This window comes from Lissotriton vulgaris, chromosome 5 (assembly GCF_964263255.1).
Source record: "Lissotriton vulgaris chromosome 5, aLisVul1.2, whole genome shotgun sequence".
Classification (NCBI taxonomy): Eukaryota; Metazoa; Chordata; class Amphibia; order Caudata; family Salamandridae; genus Lissotriton; species Lissotriton vulgaris.
This window is the reverse complement of record NC_141693.1, coordinates 1,837,944,037-1,837,966,171: the sequence shown is the minus strand read 5'-3', so window position 1 is coordinate 1,837,966,171 and position 22,135 is coordinate 1,837,944,037. Positions and strand designations below refer to the sequence as shown.

Here is a 22,135-nt window from a genome sequence, read left to right as displayed (position 1 = left end):
CCTCCACCAGATCAAGGCATCACTATAGGAGAAGGGGATCTTGGTCCCGCACGGACTCCTCCAGGACCTGCTCCTACTCAGACTTTGACGGGCTCCCCAGGGACCAGAGTGTCTCCAGTGGACGACAAAAGTACATTCCTAGAGGTTCTCCTGAGGCAGGGGCTGTTAAATTGGTTATCACTGTGATGGCTCCAACACCTACGACGTCCGTGATATTTGAAATGCTTCACAAGAGGCACTTGTCTCGCCCTCTCCTACCACTGGTACCTGGACTGGTAGAACCTGCAGAGGAGCTGTTCCTCACACCGGCGGTAGTGAAGGCCGCTCCCTCCCGGCTTCTGAAGAAGTACAGGGCCCCGGATTCGGACCCGGCCTTTCTGAGGATAGATCCGGTCCCTGATTCCGTGATAGTGACGACTGCCAGGAAGTTACACTCTACCTCCCCGTCCTCCACTGTGCCTCCAGATAAAGAAAGTCAATGGATCGACTCGGCTGGAAGGAAGGCTTGTGGGACTGCGTCCACGGCTATGAAGGCGTCCTGCGGTGCTGCTAGGCCGCTATGACCGGGCTCTGTGGGACTCCCTGCAACAGTTTGTGGAACTTCTGCCAAGAGACGAGGGAGGACTGCCAAGAGATCCTCAAGGAAGGAATGCTGCTGTCAAACCAAGTCATCAGCGCAGCGGCGGATGTCTCCCTGTTGGCTGCCCATGGTTACGGTCATGGGATCAGTCAGACGCCATGCTTGGTTCAGGCTCGCGTCACTCAAGCCGGAGGCCCAGCAGCGGGTGGCCAATCTGCCCTTTTCCGGGGAGACCTTATTCGGAAAACACGCAGATGACGAGATGGCCCGCATGAAGACGGAGACCCTTACGGCTGTGGGCTTGGAGAAGCCGAAGGAAAAGCAGTCCTACTGCCCGTTCCAAAGACAGTTCGGTGCACAGGGTAGAGGACGAGGGCAGTCTTCGGGGCAGCATCAGCAACAACGGCAGCAGTTCCGGAGACCCTTCCAGAAGCGCCAGAAGGGTAGAGGGGGACAGCAGTCCTCTACAGCGAACAAGGACCCGGCCCGGTCGCGACCCTGAGCGGTTACTTCCCCTTCATCCGTTACCCCCTCTGGTGGGGGGGGGAAGCGTTTAATTTTTCTCCACTCTTCCAGAAAAAATTGCTCAGGACAAGTGGGTGCTGAGTATTGTTTGCAATGGATGCAGTCTTCGGTTCATCAGCCCGCCTCCAGCAATTCCACCGGTCAGCTCGCAGTTTCAGCTGCTCGAGCTTCAGGCGGAAGCTGATATCCTGTCAAGGAAAAGGGCGATAGAAGACGTACCTCTGTCCCAGAGAGGAAGAGGTCTGTACTCCCGGTTCTTCTTGGTTCGCAAGAAGGACAAGAACGAGTTCAGGCCCATTCTGTACTTGCGACAGGCAAACAAATGGATTTGCAGGGAAAAGTTTTGCATGATGTCGTTGCATCAGATTTATCCTCAGTTGCAACAGGGAGACTGGCTATGTGCTATAGACCTACAGGATGCGTACTTCAATGTGCCCATTGCACACAAACACAGGAAGTTCCTGCGGTTCCAAGTTGGCACCAATCACTATCAATACACAGTACTCCCATTCGGACTAAAGTCTGCGCCGAGAACATTCTCGAAGTGCATGGCGGTGGTAGCAGCACACCTACGGAAGAACAAGGTGTTTGTGTACCCGTACCTGGATGATTGGTTGATCAAGGCATCCTCCTTCTCGGAAGCGCGAGCACACTTCCAGAAGACGTGCGTTCTCTTGAAAAAGCTGGGGTTGCACATCAACATGTCCAAGTCGGTCCCGACTCAGGTCCAATGCATACAGTACTTGGGAGCCTCCATCAATACGCTGTCAGCAAGCGTGTCTCCTTCAGAAGAGCGACAATTATCTCTCCTTCGGAAGGCTCAGGCTCTTATGACAACTCCATCTACAACAGTGAGGATGGTGTCTTCTCTACTGGGATCGATGGCCTCTTGTATCTTCCTGACGCCGCACGCACGGCTGCACATGAGACCGCTGCAGGAGTGCTTGTAAGATCAGTGGGATCAGAGGAAAGGATCTTGGGACGACAAGATGCGGCAGTCTCTGCATGCTCTTCAGTCACTGAAGTGGTGGTGTTCAGCGGAGAATCTCAGAGGGGTTCCCTTTCACAAGGACATTCCTTCTCAGACTGTTGTGACGGATGCTTCTCTCCTGGGGTGGGGAGCGCACTCCGGGAACCTACAGATTCAAGGAACGTGGTCACCGATGGAGGCCACGTATCACATCAATTTCCTGGAACTCAGAGCTGTTCACTTGACACTGAAGGCCTTTCTTCCGTCCTTCCAGACCAACTCTCTGCTTGTACAGACGGACAATACCACCAGGATGTATTACCTCAACAAGCAGGGGGGCTCGAGATCACGCACTCTGTCGCAGGAGGCGCAAGCGATCTGGCACTGGCTCCTAGCCAGAGGACTGACTAACGGCTACCCATCTGCCAGGTGTGCAGAGTGTTCAGGCAGATGCGCTGAGCAGACTGGTTCAGGAAAACCACGAATGGGTCATAAACTACGAAGTACTAGGAGAAGTCTTCGCAAGCTGGGGGAACTCCAGACATAGATTTGTTTGCCACCGCCGAAAACGGCAAATGCAAAGACTTCGCCTCCAGGTACTACCAGCGGGGGACGCTGGGGAATGCGCTATGGATCAACTGGTCGAACAGTTTTTTTTTTGTACGCTTTTCCTCCCATTCACCTGATTCCGGTGGTGCTCATCAAGTTGGCCCGGTCCAGGGCTCGGATGATACTCATTGCCCCGGAATAGCCCAGACAGTGATGGTTCACGGACCTACTTCACCGGTCTCTCCTTCCTCCCATTCGGCTGCTGTGCAGGCCGGACCTTCTCACGAAGTTCGGGGGACGGATGTTACACCCCAACCTCGTCTTTGAGTTTGGCGGCATGGCTCCTGAGAGTGCAATATGGCCATCTGAATCTGCCTGAGGATTGCATGGACATACTGATGGAGTCCAAGAGACCTTCCACTCGGACTTCCTATGCTTACAAGTGGAAGAGGTTCTGTATCTGGTGCCAGTCTAAGAACCATGACCCGACGACGTGTAAGGAAGATGTCATCCTTCCTTACCTTCTACATTTGGCGCAGTCTGGACTTAATGTTCATTCCTTAAGGTTCATCTCTGCCTACAGGAAATGCCCTTCACAGACTTCCTTCTTCCAGATCCCTGTGATCAAAGATTTTCTGGAAGGCTTGAAGAAAGTATTACCTCCTGTCAGGCTTCCTTCGCCTTCATGGGAACTGAATGTGGTGCTGTCCAGGTTGATGAAGGAGCCTTTTGAACCTATTCATAAGGTTTTGTTGCAGCACCTGTCCTGGGAGGCGGCATTTCTCGTGGCCATCACATCGGCCCGCAGGGTGAGGGAAATTCAGGCGTTGTGTTGCCAAGAACCTTATACTGTATTTCATGCTGCTAAGGTTATGCATACTCGCCCTAAATTTCTTCCCAAGGTTATTTCTGATTTTCATGTCAACCAGACCATAACTTTGCCTACGTTTTTTCAAAATCCTTTATCTGGATAAAACCAAAGATATTCGTAGGTCTGACCAGTTGTTTGTTAATTATGGATCAGCCAGGACGGGTCTTGCTACCTCTAAGCAGTCCATTTCTAGGTGGATTGCGTCCTGCATACAATTGGTACCAAAAAGCTAATAAGACCTTAGGAGGTAAGCCTAAGGCTCATTCCACCAGGGGCAAAGCTGCCACGAAAGCCTTGCTCCGTAACGTGCTGATAGCTGAAATCTGCAAAGCAGCCACTTGGAAGTCGGTTCATACCTTTGCTAAGCATTACTGTCTGGACACTGATGCCAGGGCAGATGCTCAGGTTGGGCAGGCTTTGCTGCGGAATTTGTTTGCACAATAGTGGCGTTAATTTCTTTATCCACCTCCGCTTTGGTGTGGGGATGGGCTTGCCATTCTAGTCACTAGATTATGACTATACACAGAGATCCCCTACTACAGAAGGAGTAGTTTCTGTCCTGTAACTCCAGTTCTGTAGTAGGGGTATCTGTTATAGTCATAAGCGCCCGCCCTCCTCCCCGGTGGAGATAATTCTTCATGTAAGGAATGCTACAAGTCTGGCGTGCTACGCCTTTAAAAAGAACTGAAAGTAAGAGTGACCTGCTATGCATTCTGGGATACTGGGGGAAGTTTTCTTAAAGGCACAGTATCCTATTTAAGCCACATAATGGCAGCCTATGGGGCTTGTCTGTCCATGCCTTCCTCTATCATTCCAGTGTCTTTTACTGGGGGAGGCAAGTTTCTCTATGGTAGAAACTGCAGGCTGGGTTGTGTGGTGTTATTTGGTGGAATTTCTAGTTGAAGTACTGGACAGTGTAGCCTGTGGATATAGGCTGCATTATTTGTCTTTAAATTCTCTTGTGTCCTGCAGGGTCTGCATGATTTGACAACTTAGATTATTTTTGATTGCCGGGGTCCACGCACATGGGCGGGACTATTCACTAGATTATGACTATAACCGAGATACCCCTACTACAGAACTGGAGTTACAGGACAAACTACTCCTTCCTTCTCGAGACACTGCTTCCTACACAAACAAGGAGCCAGTTCCTGCCCATGCTCGACAGTGTCATGGCACAGGGAAAAGAGTCTTTCAAAGAACCAGCTACATGCAAAGCAGTCACTCTCAGGTCGGAGAAAAAGTACAAACATTCCTCCAAGGACCCACCCTACATTCAGGGATCGGTCTCAGCAGACTCCATCGCAGTCACGTCAAGAAAGAGGGCCAATGGGCCTACCACGTCTGGGCCACCTCCAGACAAAGAAAGCAAGAGGATGGACCTGGTGGGGAGAAGAATTGAACGTAATTCCGCAATGCACTGGCGCATGGCAAATTCCAATGCTCTGCTAAACAGGCACCAATACCGGATCCTGGAAGAGCTGGGCGAGTTAGTAAAGAACATGCCACAGGAATTCAAGCAAAGAGCTGAAAACCTTGTCGAAGAGGGGAAGAATGTAGCCAATTCTTGCCTCAAGACTGCCCTGGATGGAGCAGACGCCTCCAGCAGGCTCATGATGGCATCAAGGAGAGAAGACAAGCCTGGCTCAGAATTTCGGGCTTCAAGCCAGAAGTGCAGCACAGCATCCTCATTACACCGTTCAGCGGAGAAATTCTGTTCGGGCCCCAGTTGATGAGAAACTCAGCCAACTGAAGAAGGATAACAAAACTGCAAGATCCATTGGGCCATTGCAGTTCAGAGGTACTTAAAGGGGCACCCCGTCACGAAGACCTAACAGGAGGGGAGGAAACCAGCCAGGTACATCACACCAGGCGTTCCAACAAGCCCACCAAGCAGACACCCAGACACAGCAGGGGCAGCAAAAACAGTCCTGGCAGTACCAACCAAGAGGCCAGTTCTTTCGCGGGAGAGGAAATTGATGTGGACATAAGAGGGGGGGGAACAGCAGCCCGCCTGGAAGTGACTTAATAAAACTCCATGTGCCCACCCGAGCAAAAACTCCCAGGGTGGAGCACAAAGACATGTATGGAGTTGTCTAGTTCGTGTAACTCCTGTCCGATGTAAGACCAGTGGGAGGAAGACTGAAACACTTTCTAAGGGAGTGGAAGAGTATAACATCAGACAAATGGGTACTCAACATCATACAGTATGGGTACTGCATAGAGTTGGGGGGGGGGAAAGCCAACGGACAGAAAACCAAAAAGGCCACTAGCAAGGAAAGACCTACAGCTCCTTCGGGAGGAAGCAAAGGAGCTCCTGCAAAAACAAGCCATAGAGCCAGTACCTTACAGGGAAAAGGAACAAGGGCGTATAGTCCACATACTTCCTGGTACCAAAGGTGGACGAAACTATGAGACCCATCCTGGACCTAAGATTCTTAAACAAGTTCGTAAGAACGCAAAGGTTCAAGATGACCTCCCTACAAGAGGTACTTCCTCAATTGCAATTGCGATGGGTGTACTTAGTGAGAGGCCCTTTTTGGTGGCACAACTCGTACTGCAGCCCTTAGGAACCCTCCCTAGTAACTCAGGCCTTGGGTACCAGGGTACCATTTGCTAGGGACCTACAGAGGGTGCTCAAGGTAACAATTGTATAGTGTTAGGGAAAGAGCTCTCACAGAGGACCTGGTTAGCAGAAACCCAGTGCAATTTCAGTTGAGATCACATTTACGAGGTTAAAGTGGGGATGTCCATGTCAAAAAAGGGTCACTTTCCTACAGCTCAAATTTTTTTGAAGGCAGCTCATGGTTGCAAACTACAAAATGTCAAAGTGGGCACTAAGACAGAATTGACTGTTCAAAAGTCCGTTTAATGAGCCGTTTGCATGTCTTGACTAAGAAAAAGCATGATGAGTTGTAATATTGGTCAATGTTAATATATTTTTATCCTTAATTTCAGAACGTCTTGAGGAAGGTCCAACATCAGGATGCCCTGCAGATATCGGATGTGGTGATGGCCTCTCTTCTCAGGATGTTTCAGGGCACTGCTGGTTCAGGTGGTGTGCAAGAGGATGCCTTAATGGCTGTCAGCACTTTAGTGGAAGGTTAGTCTCAAATCTGCATGGCAGTGGGGAGGGTTGTGGCTCAGGAGGGTGGATTAAGTAACCAATGCAGGTCTCTGTTAGTGTTTCTAGAAATACCAGCACCATTAAACTTCTCCTTCCTGCATCTTCTCAGAACTCCCGAGGCGACTCCGGGAGCAACGCTGTTTTTTAAAAATCTTCTTGGACACTTGCCTACAAGTCATTAGCCCGCCTACCTGCTTTGCTGCTTGGCGCTACGGAGCCAGCGCTCCTGTTCTTCTTGGCTGCCTCTGTCCTGCTCGCAACCCAGACCGCCACCGCTGATCGCCCCCTCCTTGCCTGACTCTTGGAGTGGGACGGGCGGCTCCACCATCTTGGGCGGGTCTGGGCTCGGTGCTGCAGTTCTTTGGCCCCTCCCCCCTTGCCACACCTCCGAACTTTCCCCTCATGTGTCTCTACTTAATGGTGCCCCGGCTGCGCAGCGGACGCGACGAAGGCGCGCCGAAGTTGCGCCTAAGTTAAGCCCGTCTGCGCCCGTCCGCGACGGGCCGGGACCAGGGGCCACATCCCCTGCTCTTTTTCTGACTTGTACCTCAGCACAACTCCTAGCTCTCACTGTTGTCTCCCCACTTTCATCTCCACTCTTGCGACACCTTGACACACTTGGTATTCTCGCCTCTACTCTCCCTCTCCTGACCCCGCTTCTTCCTAGCCCCACTAGCACTACCCCCCCAGCTGCTAATCTCTCCTCTGCCTCTTGCTATTCCTCCCTCTCTGCCTCACCGCAGCCTCTGCCATACTGCTTAACACCCGCTCAGCGGCTAAACATCAGACGGCTCTCTTTAATCTCCTTACCTCCGATTCCCCGGATTTCCTCTTTCTGACCGAAACCTGGTTCACTGCTGACTCCCTTCCCGATCTCTTAGCCATTCTTCCCGACACCTATTATGCCCTCCGGGCTGACCGTCCGGACGGCAAGGTGGGGGGGAGGGGTGGCGATGATCATTCGGTCAACCCTCAAATTCCAACTTCTTAATCACCCCCCCATTTCTAACGTGGACTTTCTCGTGGCCCGCTCTCTCAATCTACCTGCCCCCCTCACTGTTGTCCTTGTGTACCGCCCTCCTCAATCTATGCCCTCCTTTGTAGCTTCCATTCAGGACCTTATGGCCACCCTCGTGGTCAATAATTCCTCCGTCCTATTGCTCGGCGACTTCAATTATTGGCCGGGCGACCCCAGGGAAGACCTCCCTTCGAAAGATTTTTCAGGTACTCTTCAATGCCTAAACTTCACATCTCATATTTCAGCCCCCACCCACGTTCAGGGTCACATCCTGGACCAAATTTGGTCCTCCCGCCCCATTGTTTCGTCTCTTCTCATTTCCCCATGCGTCTGGTCGGATCATTTTTCCATTTCTTTCACCATCCACCTGGGAGTGGCTGACAAGCCTCCCCTCCCCAAGAACATCTCAGCCCGTAATTGGAATCGTACCGACCTCGACTCCCTCTCGCTCACCTTGACTTCATCTGTCCCAACCCTCACTAATCTCTCTTGATTCTCAGGTCAACGCCATTGGCACATGGCTTTCCTCTTCTTGCGACCTTGTCGCTCCGCTCAGAAAGATCAAGGCGATTCGCCCACACGACGCGCACAAATGGTTCTCTCCAGAACTTAAAACTTTCAAACTCGACCTTAGGCGGTCGGAACGCCACTGGAGAAGGAACTATTGCCCCTTGTTGCGCGCCAAATACAAATCACTCCTAGCTGAATATAAAAAAGCGATCTTGCCGGCCAAAACCGCCTATTTTTCTGAGAGAGTAGCACTCGCGGCTTACAAACCCCGTGAAATCTTCTCTCTGGTCCACAATCTTGCCACCTCTGATCGCTCTACCCCCAGCCCGGTTCCCTCACAGTCCCTCTGTACTTCACTCAATGATTTTTTTATCGACAAGATCGTAAAGATCAAAGCCAACATTCCCACACTGCCTCAACCCTGCCCCACCTGTCCTTCCTTTTCCTTTTCCTCCTTCCCTCCTCTTTCCACTGAACTATTTCTAAAACTCTTGATCAAAATCCAGTCTGGCTCCCCATGGATTGCGCGCCAGCACGCATTCTTAAAACCCTTTTCACCAATTGCTCTGAACCTCCCCTTGCCCTCCTCAACTCCTCTTTGGCTCTCGGATCTGTCCCCTCTTCTTTCAAATCTGCCATAGTCCTTCCGATTCTAAAGAAACCTGGTCTAGATCCCTCTCTTCCCTCCAATTTCCGTCCCATCTCTCTCCTTCCCTACCTCGGCAAGATCCTCGAGGCTTATGTCACTTCCTGCCTCTCCTCTTATATTGAGGAGAACGGCCTCCTTGCATCCCACCAGGCAGGATTTCGCCCGGGCCACTCCACGGAGATGGTGGTCCTCGCAGTCTTGGACGAGCTTAAGGGGAAGGCCGACTCCAATCTCCCCCAAACTCTGGTCCTTCTCGACTTGTCCGCTGCGTTTGACACGGTTGACCATGCCATCCTCCTCGACCGTGTCAGCGCAGCGGGCATTCGGGGCGCGGCCTTTTCCTGGCTGGCGTCCTTCCTTCAGGATAGGTCCCAGGCAGTTCATCTCTCCGGTTTCTCCGCTTCCCCCCGTCCTGTCACTTGTGGTGTTCCCCAAGGCTCTTCTCTTTCCCCTCTCCTTTTTAATCTTTATATTCACCCCCTCATCACTTCTCTTCTTGAGCTGGGGGTCTCTGTGTATAATTACGCAGATGACCTTCAACTCGTTTTCGATCTTTCTTCCACCCCGGATTCTCTTCCCAAGTTCTGTTCCACCTTGGTTTTCATTTCTGACTGGATGTGCGCTAACCAACTGAAGCTCAATCCAGATAAAACGGAACTTGTTCTCACCGGTGGCCCCTCTAACCCCTGGACCCCCGCACATTGGCCCCTTTCTTTTGGTCCCCCCCCTGCTCCTTCTTCTGTCCGCACTCTCGGCATCAAAGTCAGTCATGACCTATCCATGCACAGTCAGATCAGTTCTGTCGTATCCTCCTGTTTTCTTTCCCTCCGTTTAATTCGGAAAATCTCCCGTTTCTTCTCTACTGATGCTCTCAAATCCATAGTCATGGCCCTCGTCATCTTTCGCCTTGACTATGGAAATGGCCTGTACGTGGGCTTACCTGCTTACGAATCTCGCCGCCTACAGGCCATTCAGAACCAAGCTGCTCGTCTCATCCTTTCCCTCCCTAAATCCTCTCATATCACCCCGGCTCTTAAATCACTTCACTGGCTCCCCGTTCGTTTCAGATCCTTCTTTAAACTGGCCTGTTTAGCATTCCTGGCTCACTCTCGATCCGCACCCTTGTTCATTAACACTCTTGTCTCTTCTCATGCCCCTGCTCGCACCCTCCGATCTTCCTCTCTCTCTCTTCTCCACACCCCTCGCTTCCGCAAATCCAGAACGGGGGGAACCCGATTCTCAGTCCTTGCCCCCCAGTTCTGGAATAGCCTTCCTCTTTCTATTCGCTCCATTCCTATCTACTCTCATTTTCGCAAAGCCCTTAAAACCTTCCTCTTCCTTCAGGCATTCCCCTCCTAAACTCCCCTAGGTCCCCTCTGCTGAGTTCTTGATCAGGTCCCTAGCGCCAGGAAGCCGCTCGGCCACCGTGCGCTTTATTAAATATTTTATTCATTCATTCATTCTGTAGGAGTACCCCTGGGTACCAGTTTCTCGTTTGGGTTGTAAAGCTGTTGGTTGTTACCTTTTTTAAAGCCTTACTTATGGCGGTAACCAACATTTGGTGCAGTTGTACAACCTGTTCACACACCTTTACCCTGACTGTAAAGTGTGAGCAGCTGACACTTAAACACCTACTTCATATGGTAAATCTGTGCATTGATCTGGCTACTGGCTTTACTCTGTTTTGCGATGTTGGAATCTGCCTGGATAAACCTCCAGTACAGTGTATTGAGTACTGGATGATGTAGTGCGACACGACAGGAGTGGGGAGGTAGCCACTTCACTGTAATTGGTCATAGCACTGGGTTGGCTCTAGTTCATGGAATGTATGGGACATTCGGTTTTGAAAACGGTTTCCACTTTCCCAAGGATTAGATTATATCTGAAAGAGACACGTTAGTGATAGATTCCTTACCTTAGAATATCCCCAGGAGTCAGACTGGATCCAGAAAATTTTGCGTAGCAATACCCCTGCGCACCGGCAGGCGTCATCCGCGTCCGTCGTCTGCATCGTTAGCGCCAGAATGACGTCGTCGGAGTACTTAGACGCCGCCCGTGCACACTGACGTCAGTTCTTCTTTTTTCCGCGCCAGCTAGCGCAGATCCGGAGAAGCTCTATCCCTTAGTCTTTTTTTTTTACTAAACTTTGTGATCACTTCTTTCCTCGACTCTTACAGTGCCGATAGGGATGCCCGGGTTTAAACCCTGTTCCAGGTGCGACCGACTGATGTCGGTTACCGACCCCCATCGCCGGTGCCTCAAGTGTTTAGGCCTCGACCGCACCTGCTCCGACTGCTGGGCCCTGACGTTTACGGCTAGGCGAGAGTGGTCTCTCAAGTGACTGGAGCTCCGGCAGTCGGCCCGCGCCGCTCCAGGTCCCGGTCCCACGGGAGGTCGAGGGACAGGTCGCTGGGTCGGAGCCCTCGCAGCTCCAGGAGTAGACATCGGTCGTCGGGATCAAAGTCCTCCGGTAAGAGACATAAGAGGTCGGAGAGACATCATCGTTCCTCCGACCCACACCGCTGCTCGCACGATGCGTTTTGGGTGACCCCGCCCGGCTCCGCCGGAGTCGCTGTCCTCGCAGTCTGCCCCACACCTTCGTGTCCTGGGCAAGACGCGATGCCAGAGTAGGTCGAGCGGTACCTCATGGCCAAGGGGTCCCTCCCGCCTCAGCCGGGTCCCGTGGCGCTTTCGGGCCCAACGGCCCTTGCTGGAGGGCCTAGCGGGTCAGGCGCTTTGGCTCCAACACAGTCGGGTGCTTCGGTCCCGGCGCTGCCAGCAACTTCGGTCCCGGTGCCGCAGGCCCTCTCTGGATCCGGGTCGTCGCCGGTCGACCTCACGACCCCGCAGACGCCGGCCCTACGGGTGTCCCCCCCCCCCCCCCCCCCCCCCCCCCCCCCCCCGCTGTGCCTGCTATGGGCGCCGTCCCCAATCCTACCCCCGGTCCGGTTCTGGCGCCGCTACAGACTGCTTTTGGAGATTTCTATTTCCATGAACAGGACCCATCTGTTGAACCTGTGCTACAGGAGATGGGTGACGAGGGTGATTGGGAGGGGTCTGAGGACCCTCTGGCACGGGAGTGCCAGTCACCATAGGACTGGGCATATGAGCTTGGGGAGGCCAGTGGCATTGACACTTTGCCAGACACTGAATTTGTCTCCCCTCCCACCGTGGCTACGGAGGAGGGGGCAGCTTAAAGTGTAGTGTTGACACGGGCAGCCAAGGCCCTAAATCTTTAACTCCCTGTTGCGACTGTGAGGACTAACCACCTCAGTGGTCCTTAAACCGCAGGCAAGATCCAGTGAGCCTCTCCTGTCGTTTAATGAGGCCTTGTGTGACGTTATTTTGGGCACTTTGTCCAAGCCCGCCACAGGTCCGCCTGTGGATAGGAACATGGCCAGGCGCTACTGCCCGGCCCCGGGCGACCCTTGCTTTTTGTCCACCCACCCCACCCCCGAGAGCCTGGTGATCCAGGCCTCCACTTCCCAGACCGCATTCCCGACGGCTCCTCCCGATTGGGAATCCAAGAGGTACGAACCTTTCGGGAAGGTGTTCTCGTCCCTCAGTTTGGGACTGCAGTCAGTTAATAACGCATGCCTCTTGGGACGCTATACCCACAAGGGTCGCGGACGTGCTGCCCCAGTGTCCGGAGGAGGTCCGGGCAAAACTCGCCCAAACCCTTGCAGAGTGTAGAGATGCAGCACGGTATTCCATTCGGTGTGGGCTGGATACCACGGACTCACTGGGCAGAGCGATGGCAGTGGCAGGTTCGACGCCACGCCTGGTTGGGGTCCGCAAACTTTTCGGCTGATGTCCAGGCCACTCTGCTGGACATGCCGTTGCCTCTTTGGCGACAAGGCAGACCATGCGCTTGAGCGCTTTAAGGACTCCAGGGCTACGGTCAAGTCCTTGAGCCTCTCTGCCCCTCGCCAGCAAACTGGTGCCTTTTGCTTCTTTCGTGGCCAAGGAAGGGGTGCCCCCACACGTGCTGCCAGCCACGCGCTGCAGAATGTCCAACAGCGCGGTGGCGGCCATGGAAACCGCTGTGGCGGCGGTCGGGGACAACGGCGCGGCCAGTCCACACCTGCCTCAAAACCCTCCTAGTCCGTGCTTTCAGGCCCATGTGACTCAAGTGGGGGGGCAGGGTTCGCCATCACCTCTTCCACTGGCGCACCGTCACGTCGGCCAGGTGGGTGCTGCAAATCGTCCGAAGGGGCTACTCCCTCCCCTTCGAGGCGACCCCTCCAGCCGTCGGGGAATCACTTGACACTACAGCAAGAGGAAGTCACGGCCCTCCTGGCCAAGGGGGTCATCGAGCACGTTCCTGGCCCAGAAGTAGGGTGTGGTTGTTACTCCCACTACTTTCTGGTACCCAAGAAGGGCTGGGGGCCTACGCCCTATCTTGGACCTACGGAACGTCAACTGCTTCCTCCGGAAGGAGAAGTTCAAGATGCTGACTCTGGCTCAGGTCTTAGCTGCTCTGGACCCATGAGACTGGATGGTAGCGTTGGACTTGCAGGACGCCTATTTTCACATCCCCGTCCTGTCGGCCCACCGGCGTTACCTCAGGTTCAAGGTAGGCCACAAGCACTTTCAATTTACCGTGCTCCCCTTCGGCCTTACCAGCGTCCCACGGGTGTTCACCAAAGTGATGGCGGTGGTCGCAGCCCATCTGCGCAGGTTAGGGGTTTCAGTCTTACCCTACCTCGACAACTGGTTGTTGAAGGCGAGCTCGCCCCAGACAGTCGTCAGCCACCTCCAGACTACGGCTGATCTCGGGCATCTGCTGGGGTTCTCCATCAACGTGCCTAAGTCACACCTGTGTCCCTCTCAGAAGCTCCTCATCGGAGCGGTTCTGGACTCTGCGCAGTTTCGGGTTTATCCACCTGAACGAGTTCGGGATATTCAGCCTTTATCCCGGGTCTCGGTCAGGTTGACTCTGCGGCTTCTGGGGCTGATGGCCTCCTGCATCCTTCTAGTGCATCACGCCTGGTGGCGGTTGCGGCCTCTGCAGTGGGACCTGATGTTTCAGTGGGCCCAGCATCAGGGCAACTTGTCCGACCATGTCCTGATCTCAGCAAAACAGCTGCAGTGGTGGCTCACGGACCGCGAATGGGTCAGTGGCAGATCCCTCTCCCTACCCCACCCGGAGCATGTAGTTGTGACGGACGCTTCCCACCAGGGCTCGGGAGGCCACATGGGAGAGGCGGTGTTCAGGTGCCTCTGGTCTCCGGTGGAGTCCCGGCTCCACATCAACCTTTTGGAGCTGCGGGCGATTAGTCTTGCACTGAAGGCATTCCTCCCCTCTGTCCGGGGGAGTGTAGTGCATGTGTTCATGGACAACACCACCGCCATTTGGTACTGCAACAAACAGGGTGGAGTCGTGGACCCTCTGCCAGGAGGCTCTGCGCCTCTGGCAGTGGCTGGATCATCGGGGCGTGACCCTGGTGGTTCAACACCTGGCAGGTTCCCTGAACGCCAGGGTGGACTAACTCAGCTGACGGTGCATGATGGATCACGAATGGCGTCTGAACTCTGACGTGGCGCAAGGCATCTTTCAGCAGTGGGGAGAGCCTTGGTTAGATCTATTCGCCACAGAAGAGAATGCGCAATGACATCAGTTCTGCGCGTTGGAGTTTCCAAGGCGGCACTCGCTCAGGGGCGCTTTTCGTCGCGAGTGGACTTGTGGTCTATTGTACGCCTTTCCGTCTATACCACTTATGCCCAGAGTGCTGAAGATCAGGCGCGACAGGGCCCAGGTTATCCTTGTGGCTCCGGACTGGGCACGAAGATACTGGTATCCCGAGCTACTCAGCATGTCAGTCGATCCCCCGATTTGTCTGCCTCTTCGGGAGGACCTTCTGTCGTAGCAGCAGGGGACAGTCCTCCACCCGAACCTATCCAGTCTCCACCTACAAGCTTGGAGATTAAGCGGCGACAGTTAAGGCCATTTGACTTGCCTCCCAAAGTCTGTAATGTCATTACGGCAGCCAGGCGTCCCTCCACAAAGTCTGTATACACCTGCAGGTGGAACAGATTTGTGGCATGGTGCACAGTAAAGGCTGGATCCTCTGCCCCTCTTTCTGAGGTTCTTCTCTTCCTTCTTTCTCTTGCCCAACAGGGCTCTGCTCTGGGCATTATCAAGGGCTACCTTTCTGCCCTTTCCGCCTTCTTAAGGCTACCTGATCAGCCTTCTTTGTTCAAGTCCTCCATTGTCAACAGATTCTTAAAGGGCATCACGCATATGTTCCCTCCTGTTCTCTTCGTGATGCCCCAGTGGGACTTGAATCTTGTACTTATCTAATGTGTGCTCCCTTTGAGCCACTTCACAACTGTCCTATCCGCCTTCTTACCTTGAAGACTGCTTTCCTGGTTGCCATCACCTCTGCCAGGAGAGTGAATGAGCTCCAGGCTCTTTCTTCTACACCTCCTTTCCTCTCTGTTCATCCGGATAAGGTTGTGTTGCGGACGAGACCTTCGTTCCTACCCAAGGTTGTCACAGCCAACCACATTGGGCTGTCCATTACCTTGCCCACCTTCTTTCCGCCTCCGCATCCCTCGAAAGAGGAAGAGAGGCTCCACCGTCTGGACCCAAAACGTGCGCTCTTACAGTTCCGGGTGGATGACCAACTCTTTGTTGGTTACGTGGGCTATAAGAAGGAAAAAAAGGTGCACAAGCGGACCTTCTCGCGGTGGATCATCTTGTGTATCCAAGCGTGTTACTCCTTGGCAAAGAAGGAACCCCCTGTGGGTCTACGGGCTCATTCTACTCTGGCCACGGCGACTACAGCTGCCCCGGGCAGAGGAGTACCCTTGCAGGATATTTGCCAGGCAGCTACGTGGGCCTCGCTGCACATGTTGCGAGACATTATTGCCTGGACAACTTAGTCCGGAGGGATGGCTTCTTTGGCCGTTCTGTCTCCAGGACTTTCTGGTGTGATAATTGGTTCGCAGATCCACCACCGGGGTTGGTATTGCTGGGGTATCTATTCTAAGGTAAGGAATCTATCACAAACGTGTCTCTTTCAGATGCACAAGTTACTACTTGTGTAACAATATATCTGTAAGAGACATTAGTTAGTGATTCCTTACCGACCCACCCATCCTCCCCATTCTGTGAACCGATTATCTAGGGTTACGGTCTCCCCTTTTAGGGCCCTAGTTTCATGGCACCTGTTTGGTTCTATCATGGCTCTGCGTATCTGGCGAGGAAAAGCTGTGTATCAGAACTGACGTCCGCGCGCATGGGCGGCGTCAAGTACTCCGACGTCATTCCGGCGCTAACGACGCCGACGACTGACGCGGGGACGCCTGCTGGCGCGCAGGGGTATTGCTACGCAAAATTTTCCGGATCCAGTCTGACGCCTGGGGATATTCTAAGGTAAGGAATCGATCACTAACTAATGTCTCTTACAGATATATATCGTTACACAAGTAGTAACTTGTGCTTCAGGGTTGTCTTTACATTGCAGCCAATGGGGAACACTTTAAACAGTTTTTTAGGTCTCCGCCTGCGAAGGCTGCGCTTGCGCAGTCTTGCAGGGGAGAGCTTATGTTTTTCAGTAAGGAGCTTAAACCCGCCCCTCTTCTCCATTGGCTGGCTTCCTAAACGGAGGTCAGCCATTGGAGAGGGGCGCCATTCCGTTGAAGCATCGTCTTTTTGGGATTCGGGTGGGTGTGTTTTTTACTTAATCTCCTCTACCCATTGGCTGGAATTTTACCTTCCAGTCAATGGGAAGAGGAGAGAAAGAAAACCACACTCCCGAATCCGAAAATCACTGGTCGTTTCTCAGAGGCATTTCTGCTTTGCCTCTGAGACATGTGGTCGTCTCTCCTGGTCGCGGACCGCAGCTTGGATCACAAGGTGGCCACGGTCATTTTGGGGAGCACAGTGGAGTGTAGGCTGGGGTCCCCAGCTGTCAGTTTATTGACTCGAGGACGCAAGCCCGTAATCTGATGTGACGCGGTGTGTGTGTGTGTGGAGCTCTGTGTGTGTGTGTGGAGCTGTGTGTGTGTGGGGGGGGCTCTGTGTGTGCAAATGCAATAGGTCTCGCAGTTGCGAGAGATTAAGCTATTGGCATTGTAAATTACAATGCCATTTATTTATCGGCTTTCAAAACAAACACAAATAAAAATGTTGTCATTTACAATGCCAATAACTCTAACTTTTGCAAAGGCCGGACTGTAGCATTGTAAATGCTTGAGATATATGTGTGTGTATAAATTTTTTTAAGTTCATTCTTGAGCTGTTGTGGGCTAGCGTTTGGTACAAGGCATTGGGTCCTGAATAGTCGTTCTTCACAAAAAACGCTGCATCTCTTTTCACGTAACCTTGTGTGTTGCAGTGTTGGGTGGCGAATTCCTCAAATACATGGATGCCTTCAAACCATTTTTGGGAATTGGATTGAAGAACTATGCAGAGTACCAGGTACAGCAATATTTTCAATCATCCACTATTGTCTGTGTTGCAATGCTGTAAATGTTAATGGTTCCACCAGACTTATCTAACTTATCTATGCCGCTAATTGACCCTGTGCCTACTCCCACGCCATTACAATGTGATACCTTCCCCCATCTTCACATAAGTCTCTAACAAACTTTGCCAACAATTTGGTTATAAAAGAGTAAGAGGCAAATTGGTCAATTGCACTGTGGTAAACCATGCACTGCACATGTTGGTGGTTATCTTATCCTTAAACTTGCTTCCTGCTGGTTGTCCCAACCCTTGCCTTTGGACGTACCCTAGTACAGAGTGGGCCCACTAATAAATGTATTGGTTGAATGATTAAATTGCCCATTTCTAACATGTCATGGCTGATTGTGTAGGAAGTAAACAGTGGTGTTGCTTAACTAATCCTATGTTGATTTCAGGTGTGTCTGGCTGCTGTGGGCCTTGTTGGAGACTTGTGTCGAGCCCTACAAACCAACATTTTGCCCTTTTGTGATGAAGTCATGCAACTGCTGCTGGAGAATCTTGGGGTAATTATGTTGAGGAAATGGTTTTATGGCTGCACCCTTGTGTTAGTAGGTGACGTATGTGCTTGTTACTGCTAGATTCAATATAATCCAAATTTCATTTACAGAATGAGAACGTTCATCGGTCGGTGAAACCCCAGATTCTGTCTGTGTTTGGTGATATTGCCCTTGCTATTGGAGGAGAGTTTAAGAAGTATCTTGAAGTGGTATTGAACACGCTGCAGCAAGCATCCCAAGCCCAGGTTGATAAGGTAAATGGCATATTCGGTTCCATGAGTTCTTTATCCATTGCTCCATTGCGCATTTTGCTGAAGAGCATTAGATAACTCGCCCTCACCCTTTTAGCATCTTAGAGCTGTGCTGCAGGGATCTTTATTTGATTTGTTGCACCAATATACTTGCTGTTGCTTGGAGTAGTCGTAAATGTGATTCGTAAAGAGTAGGCACATTTTCAGGACTTCATTTATGCACTGGGAAATATCTTTAGCACTGTGCAGAAGGAGGCATTTTTGAGACCACCAAGGCTTGGATGGCATAGATGGGACTTCAGTTTTGTACCTAATTTTGTCATTAATTCGTGATCTTCAAGGACTAATGGGTTGGGGGAGATTACAGCTTTTCACCCCCTTCACTGGCAAGGTTTCTATTCAGGACTGCATTATATCATTGTATCACTAGCACTTATCTTTGAAGACACCTCTATGCCTTGTAACGCTTGCTTTACTAGTGAGGAGTGTAGGTGTGATGCTTGCAACGCCTTTCATTGAGAGACCAATATTGGATATGGAAAGACGTGGATTGCACTACGCTATGTTTTCCCAATAAGATTTTAGTCTCCTACTACACATTCTAAGAAACTGGAGCATGAAAGCAGCAGAGGGCTGTGTATTGTATTTTGTTAACCGCTAGCGCAATTCCGCTCCTGTGCTGAGTTTTTTAAAACCGCACTTTACGTGACGAGCTGGGCTCGTCATCGGCGTGCAAGGAGACTACGCCATGACGAGCCCAGCTCGTCATGAGCGTGGAAGGGGTTAATGAATATGAGCAAGGACTACCAGGGCCAATCTATCTTTAAAGGCTTCTAAAGTACCACCCTACTGCACATTAAACAGAATCCTGCAGATTACCCAATCCCACACAATTGCACAGGTTAGTTCACCATATTTGTAAATAGACATTCTATTTTGACAGCATTTGTGTCAAGGTTCACATTAGTTTCTGCACCATTAACATTCAAACACTGCAGAATAATAGTCCCAAAGAGAGGTTCATCCTTAACACATGAATACACCTTATAGTCACTGCTTCAAAGTGGACTTACAAAAATAAAACCGATCCAGTTGATGGAGGCTGAGGATTTAAACTGGATTAGTTAATCAATCTGGGTAGGATACAGTTAGTACTTGGCTCATTGACCAACCAATCTGAAAGAAACAGGTTAGTATTAGATTCCTTCCCTTAGAATATCCCCAGGCGTCAGACTGCATCCGGAAACTTTTGCATAGCAGTAACCTTGCGCGTCTGTAGGTGTCGTCTGCGGCTCCGCGTCCATGGTTGCCACCGGGATGGCGCAGCCGGAGTACTTGGACGCCGGCCTCACGCGCTGGCATCGGCTTTTTTATGCTTTTTTTTTTTTCGTGCCAGCAAGCACTGATCCGGAAGTTGTACCCATAGTCAATCCATTTTTGATCGCCTTTCGAAGTCTCTCGACTCTGGTGCCGGTAGGGATGCCCGGGTTCAACCCCTGCGCCGATTGTTACTGAATTATGTCGGTAATCGACTCCCATCGCCAGTGCCTTCACTGTCTGGGCCCCGACCACAAGTCCTGTTCAGACTGCCGGGCCCCGATGTCGAAAGCTAGACTGGAGCGGTCCCGCAAGCGACTTGAGCTCTGGCAGTCAGCCCCGTGCCACTCTAGGTCCTGGTCCGGAAGGAGGTCGAGTGGCACGTCGCGGGGCTGGAGTCACCACAGTTCCGGGAGTAGTCATCAGTCTTCGGGCTCTAAGTCCTCTGGTAAGAGGCACAAGAAGTCGAAGAGGTGAGATCGCTCTTTTGACTCCCCAGACGCTCGCGCGTCGCGGCTGGTGGTTCGGGCGGCAATGTCGCGGCCGGGGGTTTGGGCTCCATATCACCGGTCCCTGGGCAGAACGCAACGCCGGAGGAGATCTAAGCCTTCTTCATGGCCATGAGGTTGCTCACTCCTCAGTCTGGTTCCGTGGCGCCTTTGGGCCAAGCGGCCCAGACTGGGTCCCCAAGCGGTCCGGGTGCTTCGGTGCCGTCTGCAACTTCGGTACCGACGCCGCAGGGCCCCGCCGGATCCAGCTTCGGATCCGGGTTGTTGCTGGCCAACCTCGCCAGCCCCAAGGGTGTCACTCCCACGGTGTCGCCCCCGGTTCTACCCTCTATTCTGGTCCGGCGCTATATTTGACACTGCTTGGAGATTTCGATTTCTATGACCCTGGCCATATCCTTTTAACCTGAGTACCAGGTGATGGTTGGCGAGAAGGATTGGGAGGGGTCCGAGGACCCTCTGGCACATGAGTGCCAGTCTTCTCAGGACTGGACAGGTGAGCGTGGTCTGGACACTTCGCCCAACACTGGTTTTGTCTCTCCTCCTACCGTGGCTACGGAGGAGGGGGCTGCCTATAGTGGGGTGCTGCCAAGGCCTTGGGCCCCCCTGTCACGGCTGTGAGAACTAACCTCCTCACTGAGGTCCATAAACTGCAGGCAAGCTTGGCCAAGCCTCTGCTGCTTTTTAATGAGGCCTTGTCAGAAGTACTTCTGGGCACTTGTTCCAAGCCCGCTACAGGTCCGCCTGTAGATAGGAACGTGGCCAGGTCCCACTGTCAGGCTCCAGGCGACCCTTGCTTCCTGTCCACCCACCCCACCCCACCCCAGAGAGCCTGGTCATCCAGGCCTCTAACTCCCAGACCGCATTCCAGACTGCTCCCCCGATCGGGAATCCAAGAGGTATGAGCAATACAGGAAAAGGGTGTTATCCAGTATTGGGGTATCTTTCATAGATTCACATGCCTGAATCATTCTCCGTCGTCGAGGCGGGAGTCCCACGGTAAATAAAAAAGCAGTGCCAAAAGCACTTTGTAGTAGTAGGCCCTAGAAAAGGCCTGAGGCCTAGATTATAGTAGCCTATCTACATCATTATGCTAAAAAGACCAAAGTCTTTGCTCCAACCATTCAGCTTACAGCAGCCTCTAGAACCTTCCCTGCAGAGCCAACTCTCCTCAGATTTTCACTGCACGCCGTGCGGAAGGGAGTCTCCCTGAGTCTTGACTCAGTTTCATCTTCAGAGCTTCAAGATGTCTGACAAGAAGGCCTTGTTTAGACCTTGCAGAGCCTGCGAGAAGAGGGTCCATGTGGACGACCAGCATAAGGACTGCATTTATTGCCTTTATCCAAAACATGAGGCAAAAAACTAAGATCTGCCGTACCTTCCCTTCTAAGACCTTAGGGATAGGGAGGCCAGAGTACTTTTGTGGCTTAAATCCTTTTCCACGGATGATAATAGAGCTTCTACCTCTAGCAAGAGGGCGAGGTCTCAAGAGGATAAGCCAAGTGAGGGGAGAAAGCATGCTAAAACCTCCCACTCCACTTCAGGCTCTTCACAGAGATCCCAACATTCTGTCTCTGAGCCTCAGCCACCAATGATCCTTCAAAGAGAACTGTGAGTAAGAGTTCTACTGTCTCCTCACCAGTAACTACTGTCTCTACTTCAACCTCTTCTTCTATGGATATGATATCAACTACATCTATTTCTACACCTATTGTGTCGACAAAGATTTGTATTGTGTGAGAAGTTGGCCTGATATATAGTGCTCACTATTCTAGTGATCACTTTGTATCATACCAAGCGACCCTTATTGATTGATTGGTTGTAAGTCAACCTTATAGACCAGCTATCCTAGTAGCGTGGACAAAAGCAGTCTTTAGGCTAAACTCTAGAGGGCGTGTTAAGCCAGCTGTTTTACCGTCACATATACCCCTTGAACACCAAGTGAAAGCACACCACACAAGTTATGAAAAATAAAGGATATTTATTTATAACCAGTCTACCCTGAACTCTTTGAGTCAGGGAGCTAAGCACAATACAAAACTCTTAAGAAAATATTTCAAGTTGCACAATTTCACAAATGCCCGAGGGTCACGAAAAATCATATACACTAAAAGTGGAATGCGAAATACTAGCAGGTAAGTAACAAGATCCATAGAGCGATCAAATACTAGCAGGTAAGTAACAAGATCCATAGAGCGATCAAATACTAGCAGGTAAGTAACCAGATCCATAGGCTTCAGGATCGCTAGGACTACACTACTAAACACTAAGGTTAGGAGCAGGAGGCCT

At 51.9% G+C, this 22,135-nt stretch overlaps 1 protein-coding gene across 1 annotated transcript in view; it reads left to right on the top strand.

Annotated features, from left to right (window-relative positions):
- KPNB1 (karyopherin subunit beta 1) overlaps window positions 1-22,135 on the top strand; it is a 142,518-nt gene that overhangs the window by 47,929 nt on the left and 72,454 nt on the right. Inside the window, exons 15-18 of the mRNA XM_086924307.1 lie at window positions 6,454-6,598; window positions 17,145-17,227; window positions 17,671-17,778; window positions 17,883-18,026. Coding sequence (XP_086780433.1) covers window positions 6,454-6,598; window positions 17,145-17,227; window positions 17,671-17,778; window positions 17,883-18,026 — 480 coding nt within the window. The remainder of the gene's footprint in view (window positions 1-6,453; window positions 6,599-17,144; window positions 17,228-17,670; window positions 17,779-17,882; window positions 18,027-22,135) is intronic.